We start from the raw sequence: 15,581 nt of genomic DNA on the forward strand, positions 1-15,581 counted from the left end.
CCATTTCCTCACCAATGCTGCCTTGTGCCAGTACATATGAGGAGGGTGGCAGCCTACATCCAGTGCACTGCAGTACCCATAATGCACTAGTATTATTACAGGTGCCAGTACATATGAGAGTGTAGCCTACATCCAGTGTAGTACATTACCCATAATGCTCTTGTTCTGATATGTCTCCTCACCAACCCAAGTACCAGTACATATGAGGAGGCAGCAGCCTATATCTAGTGTACTACACTACCCATAATGCATTATTATTATTACAGGTGCCAGTACATATGAGGAGGCAGCAGCCTATATCCAGTGTCAGTTTGAGGATCTCAACAGGAGGAAGGGCACTAAAGAGATCTACACCCACTTCACATGCGCCACCGACACCAAGAACGTTCAGTTCGTGTTTGACGCCGTCACAGACGTCATCATCAAGATCAACCTCAAGGAGTGTGGACTCTACTGAGGTGACAGGGATCTTCAAGTCAGTGACCTTTTGTAACTAGGACCTAGTTACTGAATCCCTGTAAAAAATATCCTAGACTTGGTATTGGTTGAAGGTGCAGGTCCTAGACCTGGTATTGGTTGAAGGTGCAGATCCTAGACCTGGTGTTGGTTAAAGGTGCAGATCCTAGACCTGGTATTGGTTGAAGGTGCAGATCCTAGACCTGGTGTTGGTTAAAGGTGCAGGTCCTAGACCTGGTATTGGTTGAAGGTGCAGGTCCTAGACCTGGTGTTGGTTGAAGGTGCAGATCCTAGACCTGGTGTTGGTTAAAGGTGCAGATCCTAGACCTGGTATTGGTTAAAGGTGCAGATCCTAGACTTGGTATTGGTTAAAGGTGCAGATCCTAGACCTGGTATTCAAATAAAATAAAATCTAACTTTATTTGTCACATGCGCCGAATACAACAACTGTAGACCTTACCGGGAAATGCGTACTTACAAGCCCTTAACCAAAAATGCAGTAAAAGAAATGGAGTAAAGAAAATATTTACTAAATAAACTAATGTCAAAAATAATAAAAAGTAACACAATAAAATAACAATAACGAGGCTATATACAGGGGGGTATGGGTACCGAGTCAGTGTGCGGGGGTACAGGTTAGTTGAGGTTAAAGCTGTTGGTCTTAGACCTGGTATTGGTTTAAGGTGCAGGTCCTAGACCTGGTGTTGGTTGAAGGTACAGGTCCTAGACCTGGTATTGGTTGAAGTTGCAGGTCCTAGACCTGGTATTGGTTGAAGGTGCAGGTCCTAGACCTGGTGTTGGTTGAAGGTGCAGGTCCTAGACCTGGTGTTGGTTGAAGGTGCAGGTCCTAGACCTGGTGTTGGTTGAAGTTGCAGGTCCTAGACCTGGTGTTGGTTGAAGGTACAGGTCCTAGACCTGGTATTGGTTGAAGTTGCAGGTCCTAGACCTGGTATTGGTTAAAGGTGTACAGATGTTTATTTATAAACCCTCTTAGGCCTCACTCACCCCTATCTGAGATATCTTAGGCCTCACTCACCCCTATCTGAGATATCTTAGTACTCACTCCCCCTATCTGAGATATCTTAGGCCTCACTCACCCCTATCTGAGATATGTTAGGCCTCACTCACCCCTATCTGAGATATCTTAGGCCTCACTCACCCCTATCTGAGATATCTTAGGCCTCACTCCCCCTATCTGAGATATCTTAGGACTCACTCCCCCCTATCTGAGATATCTTAGGCCTCACTCACCCCTATCTGAGATATCTTAGGCCTCACTCACCCCTATCTGAGATATCTTAGGCCTCACTCACCCCTATCTGAGATATCTTAGGCCTCACTCACCCCTATCTGAGATATCTTAGGCCTCACTCCCCCCTATCTGAGATATCTTAGGCCTCACTCCCCCCGATCTTAGATATCTTAGGCCTCACTCCCCCCGATCTGAGATATCTTAGGCCTCACTCACCCCTATCTGATATATCTTAGGCCTCACTCACCCCTATCTGAGATATCTTAGGCCTCACTCACCCCTATCTGAGATATCTTAGGTCTCACTCACCCCTATCTGAGATATCTTAGGTCTCACTCACCCCTATCTGAGATATCTTAGGCCTCACTCCCCCCGATCTGAGATACCTTAGGCCTCACTCACCCCTATCTGAGATATCTTAGGCCTCACTCACCCCTATCTGAGATATCTTAGGCCTCACTCCCCCTGATCTTAGATATCTTAGGCCTCACTCCCCCCGATCTGAGATATCTTAGGCCTCACTCCCCCCGATCTGAGATATCTTAGGCCTCACTCCCCCCGATCTGAGATATCTTAGGCCTCACTCCCCCCGATCTGAGATATCTTAGGTCTCACTCACCCCTATCTGAGATATCTTAGGCCTCACTCCCCCCTATCTGAGATATCTACCGCAGCCCTCATCCTCCACATACAACACCCGTTATGCCAGTCACATTCTGTTAAAAGTCCCCGAAGCACACACATCCCTGGGTCGCTCATCTTTTCAGTTTCCTGCAGCTAGAGACTGGAACGAGCTGCAACAAACACTCAACACTTGACAGTTTTATCGCTCTTAATTCAATGACTCCATCATGGACACTCTTACTGACAGTTGTGGCTGCTTTGTGTGATTGTTGTTGTCTCTACCTTCTTGCCCTTTGTGCTGTTGTCTTTGCCCAATAATGTTTGTACCCTGTTTTGTGCTGTGACTATGTTGTGCTGCTACCATGTTGTTGTCATGTTGTGTTGCTAACTTACTGTGATATTGTCTTAGATATCTCTCTATGTAGTGTTGTCTCTTGCCGTGATGTGTGTTTTGTCCTATATCTTTTATTTAATTTATTTTTAATCCCAGCCCCCGTCCCCGCAGGAGGCCTTTTGTTAGGCCGTCATTATAAATAAGAATTTGTTCTTCACCGCCTAGTTAAATAAATACAGGAGAAGAAATGAAAGTCCTAATCCTGGTATTGGTTGAAGTTGCACAGCTGGGATGCAGTCAGAGGTTCGAGGCTTTGGCAGAGTTTTATAATGGGGCTTTGGCAGAGTTTTGTAATGGGGCTTTGGCAGAGTTTTAGAATGGGGCTTTGGCAGAGTTTTATAATGGGGCTTTGGCAGAGTTTTAGAATGGGGCTTTGGCAGAGTTTTAGAATGGGGCTTTGGCAGAGTTTTAGAATGGGGCTTTGGCAGAGTTTTAGAATGGGGCTTTGGCAGAGTTTTAGAATGGGGCTTTGGCAGAGTTTTAGAATGGGGCTTTGGCAGAGTTTTAGAATGGGGCTTTGGCAGAGTTTTAGAATGGGGCTTTGGCAGAGTTTTAGAATGGGGCTTTGGCAGAGTTTTAGAATGGGGCTTTGGCAGAGTTTTAGAATGGGGCTTTGGCAGAGTTTTAGAATGGGGCTTTGGCAGAGTTTTAGAATGGGGCTTTGGCAGAGTTTTAGAATGGGGCTTTGGCAGAGTTTTGTAATGGGGCTTTGGCAGAGTTTTAGAATGGGGCTTTGGCAGAGTTTTAGAATGGGGCTTTGGCAGAGTTTTAGAATGGGGCTTTGGCAGAGTTTTAGAATGGGGCTTTGGCAGAGTTTTATAATGGGGCTTTGGCAGAGTTTTATAATGGGGCTTTGGCAGAGTTTTATAATGGGGCTTTGGCAGAGTTTTATAATGGGGCTTTGGCAGAGTTTTGTAATGGGGCTTTGGCAGAGTTTTAGAATGGGGCTTTGGCAGAGTTTTAGAATGGGGCTTTGGCAGAGTTTTAGAATGGGGCTTTGGCAGAGTTTTTATCCTGTTCCTCTCTCTTCATCCTTTGTAGGTGTCTGGTGAGCCTCATGGGAGGGGATGATGACTTGGGATGTTTGCATTAGATGATCGTAGAAGATTCTAGAAAGTAGAACCGGAGACTGAGACTGTTCGTTACCACACTGCATGCAGCACCTGATGAATGCTGCATTTTGGGATTTGGTTCCTGTTTTTCTTTTTCTCCGAGAGGATTTTCCTCCATGTTCAACACTCTGATGCACACCGAGGAGCAGGACAGAACTGAACTGTGGATAAAACCTTCTCTAGTGAACCACTCCCTGTGACGTCTATGGGAACTGCCAAGTCCGACTACAGAGCACTTCTGTTTTTAGTTCCAGATCATGTATATGGAGTGAAGTGATGTTTTTATGACATTTAGTTGGTGATTAACCAACAAATCCCACAGATAATCCTTGGCTAGTTCCCAAATGGCAACCTAATTCCTTATGTAGTGCACTATTTCTGACCATCCCTACTCTCCATTCCAGTGCTCACATCTATAGATTGACACACTACTGGTATATATGAAACAAAATGGACCCAATCATCAAGCTGAATATCTCTCATCGTAATATTTCACGATTCGTTATGTTTATTTTTTTCACCAATCTGTTGCATTCGTTCACTGAGTCATATGCCTCGCCTCATTTCATTTCCCATTTAAAAAAATAAACATGTATTTTATAGCATGTTATTTGTATAAAGTAGTTGAAATAGTTTCTTTTTCATTTTGGTATTTCTTTAGATTATCTGATAGAAATAAATGCAATCTATGAGTATGGTTAATGGTCTGAAGTTGACGTATGGATCAGGAATTCATGTGATAGATTTCACCTGCACCTACTTTAACTCTTCACAGTTTTGAGATTTTTATCAGCCATCTTTTCATGAATTAAATAGTCTTGTGTAGACTTCAACATGAGGTTTCACTTAGGCTACAATCCTTATTTCTGATTCTTAAAAATAAAATAAAAATGTAGAAAATGGACCACTTTGTATTGAACAATATTTTTATATTTAGGACTCTTGTTCACTACCGCACATTATTGTACATTTATTGATCATTGAATATTGATTATTGTCAAGTGAGATTAATAACTGTATCACAACACTTTATAAGACAATAATTATTGATTACCTGCATGAAAGAGAATTTTGGAATTCACAGCTTGATATTTTATGGCCTTTTATAATTAATTCTGATATATATATTTTTTAATTCAAAGTGATTTTTAAAATCCTGTGAATTTCAGTGAAAGAATGAACTGACCGAGGTTCAAGATCAAGTGTGTAACAAAATGTCTTGTTACAGAGGGGGAAGATACGCCTCTAATACTTGACTGACTGGAGTTGAATGCTTCTAATACTTGACTGACTGGAGTTTAATGCCTCTAATACTAACCAGACAGACAGACCAATACAGAGTTTAATGCCTCTAATACTTGACTGACTGGAGTGTATTACCTCTAATACTAACCAGACAGACAGACCAATACAGAGTTTAATGCCTCTAATACTAACCAGACAGACAGACCAATACAGAGTTTAATGTCTCTAATACTAACCAGACAGACAGACCAATACAGAGTTTAATGTCTCTAATACTAACCAGACAGACAGACCAATACAGAGTTTAATGTCTCTAATACTAACCAGACAGACAGACCAATACAGAGTTTAATGTCTCTAATACTAACCAGACAGACAGACCAATACAGAGTTTAATGTCTCTAATACTAACCAGACAGACAGACCAATACAGAGTTTAATGCCTCTAATACTAACCAGACAGACAGACCAATACAGAGTTTATTACCTCTAATACTAACCAGACAGACAGACCAATACAGAGTTTATTACCTCTAATACTAACCAGACAGACAGACCAATACAGAGTTGAATGCCTCTAATACTAACCAGACAGACAGACCAATACAGAGTTTAATGTCTCTAATACTAACCAGACAGACAGACCAATACAGAGTTTAATGCCTCTAATACTAACCAGACAGACAGACCAATACAGAGTTTAATGTCTCTAATACTAACCAGACAGACAGACCAATACAGAGTTTAATGCCTCTAATACTAACCAGACAGACAGACCAATACAGAGTTTAATGTCTCTAATACTAACCAGACAGACAGACCAATACAGAGTTTATTACCTCTAATACTAACCGGATATGGATATAACCCTTAGTCTCTGAATAATTTAATCCAACTCTATTAGATCACTACAGAATAGGTGTTTTAAATATGTACAGTGGGGGGAAAAAAGTATTTAGTCAGCCACCAATTGTGCAAGTTCTCCCACTTAAAAAGATGAGAGGCCTGTAATTTTCATCATAGGTACACTTCAACTATGACAGACAAAATGAGGGAAAAAATCCAGAAAATCACATTGTAGGATTTTTTATTAATTAATTTGCAAATTATGGTGGAAAATAAGTATTTGGTCAATAACAAAAGTTGATCTCAATACATTGTTATATACCCTTTGTTGGCAATGACAGAGGTCAAATGTTTTCTGTAAGTCTTCACACACTGTTGCTGGTATTTTGGCCCATTCCTCCATGCAGATCTCCTCTAGAGCAGTGATGTTTTGGGGCTGTTGCTGGGCAACACGGACTTTCAACTCCCTCCAAAGATTTTCTATGGGGTTGAGATCTGGAGACTAGGCTAGGCTACTCCAGGACCTTGAAATGCTTCTTACGAAGCCCCTCCTTCGTTGCCCGGGCGGTGTGTTTGGGATCATTGTCATGCTGAAAGACCCAGCCACGTTTCATCTTCAATGCCCTTGCTGATGGAAGGAGGTTTTCACTCAAAATCTCACGATACATGGCCCCATTCATTCTTTCCTTTACACGGATCAGTCGTCCTGGTCCCTTTGCAGAAAAACAACATGCAACTCAGCATTCTTTGTCCTCCAAACACGACGAGTTGAGTTTTTACCAAAAAGTTATATTTTGTTTCATCTGACCATATGACATTCTCCCAATCTTCTTCTGGATCATCCAAATGCTCTCTAGCAAACTTCAGACGGGCCTGGACATGTACTGGCTTAAGCAGGGGGACACGTCTGGCACTGTAGTACACTATATCTAGTGTACTACAGTACCCATAATGCATTATTATTATTGTTGTTGTTATTATTATTATTACAGGTGCCAGTACATATGAGGAGGCAGCAGCCTATATCCAGTGTCAGTTTGAGGATCTCAACAGGAGGAAGTGGACTAAAGAGATCTACACCCACTTCACATGCGCCACCGACACCAAGAACGTCCAGTTCGTGTTTGACGCCGTCATCATCAAGATCAACCTAATAGAGTGTAAACTCTGCTGAGGTGACAGGGATCTTCAAGTCAGTGACCTTTTGATCTTTCTAGTTACTGAATCCCTGTAAAAAAATATCCTAGACTTAGAATTGGTTGAAGGTGCAGGTCCTAGACCTGGTATTGGTTAAAGGTGCAGGTCCTAGACCTGGTATTGGTTGAAGGTGCAGGTCCTAGACCTGGCAATTGTTTGCAGGTCCTAGACCTGGTATTGGTTGAAGGTGCAGGTCCTAGACCTGGTATTGGTTAAAGGTGCAGATCCTAGACCTGGTATTGGTTAAAGGTGCAGATCCTAGACCTGGTATTGGTTGAAGGTGCAGGTCCTAGACCTGGTGTTGGTTGAAGGTGCAGGTCCTAGACCTGGTATTGGTTGAAGGTGCAGGTCCTAGACCTGGTATTGGTTGATTATAAACCCTCTTAGGCTTCACTCCCCCCTCTCTGAGAAATCTTAGGCCTCACTCACCCCTATCTGAGAAATCTTAGGACTCACTCACCCCTATCTGAGAAATCTTAGGACTCACTCACCCCTATCTGAGATATCTTAGGCCTCACTCACCCCTATCTGGGATATCTTAGGCCTCACTCACCCCTATCTGAGATATCTTAGGCCTCACTCACCCCTATCTGAGATATCTTAGGACTCACTCACCCCTATCTGAGATATCTTAGGACTCACTTCCCCCTATCTGAGATATCTACCGCAGCCCTCATCCTCCACAGTCAACACCCGTTCTGCCAGTCACATTCTGTTAAAAGTCCCCAAAGCACACACATCCCTGGGTCGCTCGTCTTTTCAGTTTGCTGCAGCTAGAGACTGGAACGAGCTGCAACAAACACTCAACACTTGACAGTTTTATCACTCTTAATTCAATGACTCCATCATGGACACTCTTACTGACAGTTGTGGCTGCTTTGTGTGCTTGTTGTTGTTGTCTCTACCTTCTTGCCCTTTGTGCTGTTGTCTGTGCCCAATAATGTTTGTACCCTGTTTTGTGCTGTGACTATGTTGTGCTGCTACCATGTTGTGCTGCTACCATGTTGTTGTCATGTTGTGTTGCTAACTTACTGTGATGTTGTCTTAGATATCTCTCTATGTAGTGTTGTCTCTTGCCGTGATGTGTGTTTTGCCCTATATATTTTATTTTATTTTATTTATTGTTAATCCCCGTCCCCGCAGGAGGCCTTTTGTTAGGCCGTCATTATAAATAAGAATTTGTTCTTCACCGCCTAGTTAAATAAATACAGAAGAAGAAATGAAAGTCCTAATCCTGGTATTGGTTGAAGTTGCACAGCTGGGATGCAGTCAGAGGTTCGAGGCTTTGGCAGAGTTTTATAATGGGGCTTTGGCAGAGTTTTATAATGGGGCTTTGGCAGAGTTTTATAATGGGGCTTTGGCAGAGTTTTATAATGGGGCTTTGGCAGAGTTTTGTAATGGGGCTTTGGCAGAGTTTTGTAATGGGGCTTTGGCAGAGTTTTAGAATGGGGCTTTGGCAGAGTTTTATAATGGGGCTTTGGCAGAGTTTTATAATGGGGCTTTGGCAGAGTTTTGTAATGGGGCTTTGGCAGAGTTTTGTAATGGGGCTTTGGCAGAGTTTTATAATGGGGCTTTGGCAGAGTTTTATAATGGGGCTTTGGCAGAATTTTATAATGGGGCTTTGGCAGAGTTTTAGAATGGGGCTTTGGCAGAGTTTTTATCCTGTTCCTCTCTCTTCATCCTTTGTAGGTGTCTGGTGAGCCTCATGGGAGGGGATGATGACTTGGGATGTTTGCATTAGATGATCGTAGAAGATTCTAGAAAGTAGAACCAGAGACTGAGACTGTTCGTTACCACACTGCATGCAGCACCTGATGAATGCTGCATTTTGGGATTTGGTTCCTGTTTTTCTTTTTCTCCGAGAGGATTTTCCTCCATGTTCAACACTCTGATGCACACCGAGGAGCAGGACAGAACTGAACTGTGGATAAAACCTTCACTAGTGAAACACTCCCTGTGACGTCTATGGGAACTGCCAAGTCCGACTACAGAGCACTTCTGTTTTTAGTTCCAGATCATGTATATGGAGTGAAGTGATGTTTTAATGACATTTAGTTGGTGATTAACCAACAAATCACACAGATAATCCTTGGCTAGTTCCCAAATGACAACCTATTTCCTTATGTAGTGCACTATTTCTGACCATCCCTACTCTCCATTCCAGTGCTCACATCTATAGATTGACACACTACTGGTATATATGAAACAAAATGGACCCAATCATCAAGCTGAATATCTCTCATCGTAATATTTCACGATTCGTTATGTTTATTTTTTTCACCAATCTGTTGCATTCGTTCACTGAGTCATATGCCTCATTTCATTTCCCATTAAAAAAATAAACATGTATTTTATAGCATGTTATTTGTATAAAGTAGTTGAAATAGTTTCTTTTTCATTTTGGTATTTCTTTAGATTATCTGATAGAAATAAATGCAATCTATGAGTATGGTTAATGGTCTGAAGTTGACGTATGGATCAGGAATTCATGTGATAGATTTCACCTGCACCTACTTTAACTCTTCACAGTTTTGAGATTTTTATCAGCCATCTTTTCATGAATTCAATAGTCTTGTAGACTTTAACATGAGGTTTCATTTAGGCTACAATCCTTATTTCTGATTCTTAAAAATAAAATCAAATAAATGTAGAAAATGGACCACTTTGTATTGAACAATATTTTTATATTTAGGACTCTTGTTCACTACCGCACATTATTGTACATTTATTGATCATTGAATATTGATTATTGTCAAGTGAGATTAATAACTGTATCACAACACTTTATAAGACAATAATTATTGATTACCTGCATGAAAGAGAATTTTGGAATTCACAGCTTGATATTTGATGGCCTTTTATAATTAATTCTGATTTTTTTTTTTTCAAAGTGATTTTTCTTAATCCTGTGAACTTCAGTGAAAGAATGAACTGACCGAGGATCAAGATCAAGTGTGTAACAAAATGTCTTGTTACCGAGGGGGAAGATACGCTCAGACACCACTTGCAGAATGGAGTTTTCCTTGTTCTAATGGCAACTCTGCCTCCGAGGGCAGAAACAAATGTGATTTGGTTAAGTTTAGGCAAGAAGTGAGACACTAAGTATGTAATTCCACGTAATAAAAGGTTATGGGTTGGGTTAAGTTTAAGTAAGAAATATGATTGGTTCGGAACCAAAAAGATCTCCACTGAACGTTAATTCTGTCCAGAAAACGGTTGCCAAATAGCCACTACCTACTGTATCTGGGATAGACTGTCACCACTTCCCCAAACAATACTATACCTTCCAGGGTCATATTCACCATTAGGCCCCCAATACACTGAAACAGGGAGGGAATACCTGGAATTGTCCAATAAGACTTTAATAAGAACTTTTTTGCTACATTTTGAAACGGTGTGCACTAATGAATATGACCCTGGAGACTGATCAGATGTGGTAACTACATTATGTTTCTGGGTCAGTTTGACTTTGTACAGATGATGTTGTTGATCTTAACACCATTAAATTATGGCACTAAAGCTCTCCGCTCATCTCCATATTTTGTATTTTTTGTATTTCGCAATCCAGCCAATGGCAAAGCAGTGCTTGAAGTGGGCCGGTGTTACAATATCAGAACCGGTCATTTTCTACTACTTGAGTACTGGCACCTCATAGAATATTTCCTCTAAAATATTATGAGTACCGGGATCCAAAATGTGTACCGGCACTGTGGGAAAAGGGTCAATGTTCCCTACTATGTCATAATAGTATTGTGTATCGTTCAACGATCAGAAACCGAACAGGGAAGTATATGCATCTTTATTTTATGTGTCCACACATCACAAAAACAAAAATACAAGATCCCTTCTTTCTCACAGTACTTCAGATGTCTTTCTTAAAATAAAGATTGGTCTATTATTTACAAAGTGTAAAGATTATTATTCTATTAAAATAAATTAATATAGAATTTTGAAATATTGAAATTTCAACTGTTTACTTTATAACTTTTTTTTAAGTTAAAATGGAGACCACAGGAGACTACTGAAGGTAAGACAAAAACACTAGCTTCAGGGATTTAAAGGTACATTCCACAATTTAAGTCCTGTCCAATGCCTCAACTCAAAGAAGAGCTTATGGCTGCTGCCTTATGGCATTTTCCTTTTTTTTAATACATTTTTTTTACAAATGTTTTCATACTCTTTCAATCCAATGGCCTTGATGTTAAGGCTTTGATGATGTCGATGTAGAGGAAACGTCCGAGGAACCAGGGTTCGGAGGTGGTGATGGTGACAGCCGATAAGCAGTTGTCCACCGACTGTCCACCGACTGTCCACCTCCTTCAGCACAGTGGCCAAATAAAACCAAGGGGTTGGCTGATGGATGGAAGGAAGTTCTGGAGAAGGGAAGAAAATAGGAATTTCAATTGAATGCATGTTTTTACATTTATACGTAATCTTTCTGAGAATCTGTTGTCCCTATGTGAATGCTACTTGTGTCATAGATCATGCCTGCAAATTCAGCTCGTTTTGGTCACCCAAATTGGAACAAAAGCCTACACTCTCGCTCCAAGACCACAGCTTCAATGCCCACCCCTGCTCTAATGTATATTTGACCACATTTATTTAGAGAAAAGTATAGTTTAATTAGGTCTGTCTAATGGCCCTTTTGGAGACTGTAATAGTGTTGAGGCGATGTGAGAGGGAGGGACAGAGATAGTATTGAGTCAATGTTAGCTTTATGACTCATCCATCCTCACCTTCAGCCGTCCCAAACGGTCTGAACCATAGAAACAAAATGTACTAGAAGGGATAAAGCGCTTCAGACCATGGCAATATTAATGGCATGTCAAGGCAAATACAGTATGTCATCGTGTGTTATAAGTGAATTGCCGATAGTTTGGCCACAGCTGGCCCTTATTACACTGTGTCAGTGAGGCGACAGGACTGATGTCGGTTCTCAGACAGGGATTTCCTGCTGGGCACTGAGGTGTGTGTGTGTGTGTGTGTGTGTGTGTGTGTGTGTGCGTGCATGCATCAGGCAGTAATATAGACGGTCATACCTTCAATCAGGAGCTGCCTCAGAACAGCCCGGCGTCTTTTAGATTGATTTTGATGATGTCTGTGATGGTGTCGAAGGCCTGGTTCACGTCCTGTGTGTCTACAGCGCAGGTGACGTGGGTATAGATGGGTTTCTCCGCCTGCTTCAAGTTCAGAGACTCAAACTGCATCTTCACGTGGTTACTGGCGTCTTCGTATGTATTTGGCCCTATAAGGGAGAGAAGAGTTTAGAGGTTGAAAATCTGACAGAGGAGTTGCTGTTCTCTTTGTATGGGTCTGGCCCTACAGAGGGAATACGAGGGGTTTTATACTTCATTCAAAGTGATTTTTCTTAATCCTGTGAATTTCAGTGAAAGAATGAACTGACCGAGGATCAAGATCAAGTGTGTAACAAAATGTCTTGTTACCGAGGGGGAAGATACGCTCAGACACCACTTGCAGAATGGAGTTTTCCTTGTTCTAATGGCAACTCTGCTTCCGAGGGCAGAAACAAATGTGATTTGGTTAAGTTTAGGCAAGAAATGAGACACTAAGTATGTAATTACACGTGGTAAAGGGATATGGGTTGGGTTTAAGTAAGAAATATGACTGGTTTGGAACCAAGGAGAACTACAGTTGAAGTCAGAAGTTTAAATACACTAAGGTTGGAGTCATTAAAACTAGTTTTTCAACCACTCCATACATTTCTTGTAAACAAACTATAGTTTTGTCGGTTAGGACATCTACTTTGTGCATGACACAAGTTATTTTTCCAACAATTGTTTACAGACAGATTATTTAACTTATAATTCACTGTATCACAATTCCAGTGGGTCAGAAGTTTACATACACTAAGTTGACTGTGCCTTTAAACAGCTTGGAAAATTCCAGAAAATGATGTCATGGCTTTAGAAGCTTCTGATAGGCTAATTGACATCATTTGAGTCAATTGGATGTGTACCTGTGGATGTATTTTAAGGCCTAACTTCAAACTCAGTGCCTCTTTGCTTGACATGATGGGAAAATCAAAATAAATCAGCCAAGACCTCAGAAAACAAATTGTAGACCTCCACAAGTCTGGTTCATCCTTGGGAGCAATTTCCAAATGCCTGAGGCTAGCGCGTTCATCTGTACAAACAATAGTATGCAAGTATAAACACCATGGGATCACGCAGCCATCATACCGCTCAGGAAGAAGATGCGTTCTGTCTCCTAGAGATGAACGTACTTTGGTGCGAAAAGTGCAAATCAATCCCAGAACAACAGCAAAGGATCTTGTGAAGATGCTGGAAGAAACCGGTACAAAAGTATCTATATCCACAGTAAAATGAGTCCTATATAGACATAACCTGAAAGGCTGCTCAGCAAGGAAGAAGCCACTGCTCCAAAACCGCCATTAAAAAGCCAGACTACGGTTTGCAACTACACCTGGGGACAAAGATCGTACTTTTGGGGGAAATGTCCTCTGGTCTGATGAAACGAAAATAGAACTGTTTAGCCATAATGACCATCATTATGTTTGGAGGAAAAAGAGGGAGGCTTGCAAGCCAAAGAACACCATCCCAACCGTGAAGCATGGGGGTGGCAGCATCATGTTGTGGGGGTGCTTTGCTGCAGGAGGGACTGGTGCACTTCACAAAATAGATGGCATCATGAGGAAGGAAAATTATGTGGATATATTGAATCAACATCTCAAGACATCAGTCAGGAAGTTAAAGCTTGGTCGCAAATGGGTCTTCCAAATGGACAATGACCCCAAGCATACTTCCAAAGTTGTAAGGACAACAAAGTCAAGGTATTGGAGTGGCCATTGATGTCGTCACTATTATTATACAATGTAGAAAATATTAAAAATAAAGAAAAACCCTTGAATGAGTAGGCGTATCCAAACTTTTGACTGGTACATTCTCGTGTTTTTGTTCTACTTTTTCTGACTGTTTTTTTGTACTACTGATATTGATAGCTACATTGTTGGGAAAAAGCAGGCAAGAAAGGCATTTCGCTGTGACAATAACTTGAAACTAATCAGTGAGAGATTTACGCTATTTTCATTCATTCGCCGCGTGGTAAATAAACTCCAAACGAAAGGCCAAAAGCTCAGGGAAAACAACGTTTTGCCATTAGGGACTCAGAGTAGGACTCACCATCGTAGTCAGGGAAGCAGACATTGAGGTGGACATGCTTGATTTTCTCTTGGAAGACGTCCTTCTTGTTGAGGAAGAGCACGTGGATGGTGTCCTCGAAGAACCTGTGGTTGCAGATACTGTTGAATAGGTGGAGAGACTCGTGCATGCGGTTCTGAAAACAGGAGAGGAGGGTATAGGAATGATGTATCATTATCATCATGATCATCGTTGGGCTACAAAACCGCCAACAACCTTAGCTGGGCTGCAGTCACTAGCCATGTGAGGTTTGGTTGATTCATATCAGCATCTCCTGTGGTGGTGTTGATTCATATCAGCATCTCCTGTGGTGTTGTTGATTCATATCAGCATCTCCTGTGGTGTTGTTGATTCATATCAGCATCTCCTGTGGTGTGGTTGATTCATATCAGCATCTCCTGTGGTGTGGTTGATTCATATCGGCATCTCCTGTGGTGTGGTTGATTCATATCGGCATCTCCTGTGGTGTTGTTGATTCATATCAGCATCTCCTGTGGTGTGGTTGATTCATATCAGCATCTCCTGTGGTGTTGTTGATTCATATCGGCATCTCCTGTGGTGTTGTTGATTCATATCAGCATCTCCTGTGGTGTGGTTGATTCATATCAGCATCTCCTGTGGTGTGGTTGATTCATATCAGCATCTCCTGTGGTGTGGTTGATTCATATCAGCATCTCCTGTGGTTTGGTTGATTCATATCAGCATCTCCTGTGGTGTGGTTGATTCATATCAGCATCTCCTGTGGTTTGGTTGATTCATATCAGCATCTCCTGTGGTGGTGTTGATTCATATCGGCATCTCCTGTGGTGTTGTTGATTCATATCGGCATCTCCTGTGGTTTGGTTGATTCATATCAGCATCTCCTGTGGTGTGGTTGATTCATATCAGCATCTCCTGTGGTTTGGTTGATTCATATCAGCATCTCCTGTGGTGTGGTTGATTCATATCGGCATCTCCTGTGGTGTGGTTGATTCATATCAGCATCTCCTGTGGTTTGGTTGATTCATATCAGCATCTCCTGTGGTGTGGTTGATTCATATCAGCATCTCCTGTGGTGTTGTTGATTCATATCAGCATCTCCTGTGGTGGTGTTGATTCATATCAGCATCTCCTGTGGTGTTGTTGATTCATATCAGCATCTCCTGTGGTGGTGTTGATTCATATCAGCATCTCCTGTGGTGTTGTTGATTCATATCAGCATCTCCTGTGGTGTTGTTGATTCATATCAGCATCTCCTGTGGTGTGGTTGATTCATATCAGCATCTTCTGTGGTGTGG

The 15,581-nt window shown here is 41.6% G+C and overlaps 2 protein-coding genes across 7 annotated transcripts in view; one reads left to right on the forward strand and one right to left on the reverse strand.

The window, feature by feature from the left end:
- The window catches only part of LOC110532808 (guanine nucleotide-binding protein G(i) subunit alpha-3), a 67,627-nt gene extending 60,447 nt beyond the window's left edge, over positions 1 to 7,180 (forward strand). Inside the window, exons 8-9 of one of the 5 annotated variants that reach the window (XM_090185427.1) lie at positions 267 to 475; positions 3,768 to 4,742. In XM_090185427.1, coding sequence (XP_090041553.1) covers positions 267 to 457 — 191 coding nt within the window. In that variant the 3' untranslated portion in view covers positions 458 to 475; positions 3,768 to 4,742. Of the gene's footprint in view, positions 1 to 101; positions 238 to 266; positions 476 to 3,767; positions 4,743 to 7,104 lie in introns of those variants that run through there. The other 4 variants (XM_090185429.1, XM_090185428.1, XM_090185431.1 and 1 more) reach the window with 4 other exon arrangements.
- Positions 7,181 to 10,907: 3,727 nt separating this feature from the next.
- Positions 10,908 to 15,581, reverse strand: part of LOC110532812 (guanine nucleotide-binding protein G(t) subunit alpha-2) — a 107,504-nt gene continuing 102,830 nt past the window's right edge. For both annotated transcript variants that reach the window (XM_090185434.1, XM_090185432.1), the window contains 3 exons: positions 14,287 to 14,440; positions 12,166 to 12,371; positions 10,908 to 11,499 (listed from right to left, as the gene is read on the reverse strand). In XM_090185434.1, the coding sequence (XP_090041560.1) occupies positions 12,184 to 12,371; positions 14,287 to 14,440 (342 nt within the window). In that variant the 3' untranslated portion in view covers positions 10,908 to 11,499; positions 12,166 to 12,183. The remainder of the gene's footprint in view (positions 11,500 to 12,165; positions 12,372 to 14,286; positions 14,441 to 15,581) is intronic.

The sequence above is a fragment of the Oncorhynchus mykiss genome, chromosome 9 (assembly GCF_057628025.1).
Source record: "Oncorhynchus mykiss isolate SJ-2025 chromosome 9, ASM5762802v1, whole genome shotgun sequence".
Classification (NCBI taxonomy): domain Eukaryota; kingdom Metazoa; phylum Chordata; class Actinopteri; order Salmoniformes; family Salmonidae; genus Oncorhynchus; species Oncorhynchus mykiss.